Genomic DNA, 1,222 nt, shown 5'->3' with positions numbered 1-1,222 from the left:
CCTTGCGGCCCCGTGAGAAGCGCCCCGGGACCTCCGGTGCCATTCGCAGTGTCCGTTTCTGGCACCCCCAGATCCTTTTCCACGGGGCTGCGTACGGTCGGTATGGACCCCATCCCGTCGGCCTCTGCCCAGCGTTGTCCTCGAGCGGTGGGGCTCCTGCAGCCCCGTGCCTGTGTCCCAGCCCCAGGCTGAGTGAGCGGCTCTGGCTGTTAAAGACAGACGCAAAGAAGGCACGGAGACCCTCACCCTTTCCTCAGCAACATCGTTCCCCGGCACCTAGTGAAGGATGAGGGTTCGCCTCGGCCCTTTTGCTGCCCAGTGCCCACGTGAGCCGAGCAGGGGCAGCGCTGCCAAGGTGAAAGTCCACAACAGGAGCCGTGTCGGGTCAGCATTCAAACGAGCGCCCAGCAGGGCTGGAGCCATGTCACCCCGAGCCTTCACCCTCCTCGTCCTCCTCGTGCAGGTGGGACCCTCTGCACGGTGGTGGAGGGCTGCAGGGAGGAGCAGCAGGGCTGGAGCACGGCCCAACCACCATCCATCCTGCAGGACGCGGCGTCGAGTGTTCAGGGAGATGTGCTGACCTTCCCCAAGCACGACTCTGGCTTCCTCCGGAGGCAGAAGAGGGATTGGGTCATCCCCCCCATCAGCTGCCTCGAGAACCACCGGGGGCCCTACCCCATGAGGCTGGTGCAGGTACGGGGCTGAGGGCTGAGCCGCCCCGGGCCGGGCTGAGCGCAGCATCGCTGGGATGGGCACCGGCCCGTGGGTGTCCCCTCTCACCGCCCCGCCTCGCCTCGCCGCCAGATCAAATCCAACAAGGACAAGGAGTCCAAGGTGTACTACAGCATCACGGGGCAGGGCGCGGACAGCCCGCCCGTGGGCATCTTCGTCATCGAGCGCGAGACGGGGTGGCTGGAGGTGACCGAGCAGCTGGACCGGGAGAAGATCGATCGCTACACCGTGAGTGGGGGCCGCGGGGCGGGCGGGGCCGTGCGGGGCCGTGCGGGCTGACGGTGCCCCCGCAGCTCTTCTCCCACACCGTGTCGGCCAGCGGGCAGCCCGTGGAGGACCCCATGGAGATCATCATCACGGTGATGGACCAGAACGACAACAGGCCCGTGTTCATCAAGGAGGTCTTCGTCGGCTACATCGAGGAGAACGCGAAGCCGGGTGCGGGGGCCGGCGGGCGGGCGGGGGGCCGGGAGCCCCGGGACGCAGCGGT

The 1,222-nt window shown here is 67.9% G+C and overlaps 1 protein-coding gene across 1 annotated transcript in view; it reads left to right on the top strand.

Moving 5' to 3' along the window:
* Nucleotides 1–271: 271 nt before the first annotated feature.
* Nucleotides 272–1,222, top strand: part of LOC104913082 (cadherin-1-like) — a 1,968-nt gene continuing 1,017 nt past the window's right edge. Inside the window, exons 1-4 of the mRNA XM_010718240.1 lie at nucleotides 272–463; nucleotides 547–693; nucleotides 805–960; nucleotides 1,026–1,220. Of these exons, the coding sequence (XP_010716542.1) occupies nucleotides 287–463; nucleotides 547–693; nucleotides 805–960; nucleotides 1,026–1,220 (675 nt within the window). The 5' untranslated portion in view covers nucleotides 272–286. The remainder of the gene's footprint in view (nucleotides 464–546; nucleotides 694–804; nucleotides 961–1,025; nucleotides 1,221–1,222) is intronic.

The sequence above is a fragment of the Meleagris gallopavo genome, chromosome 13 (assembly GCF_000146605.3).
Source record: "Meleagris gallopavo isolate NT-WF06-2002-E0010 breed Aviagen turkey brand Nicholas breeding stock chromosome 13, Turkey_5.1, whole genome shotgun sequence".
Classification (NCBI taxonomy): domain Eukaryota; kingdom Metazoa; phylum Chordata; class Aves; order Galliformes; family Phasianidae; genus Meleagris; species Meleagris gallopavo.
This window is presented reverse-complemented; position numbering and strand designations above follow the sequence as displayed.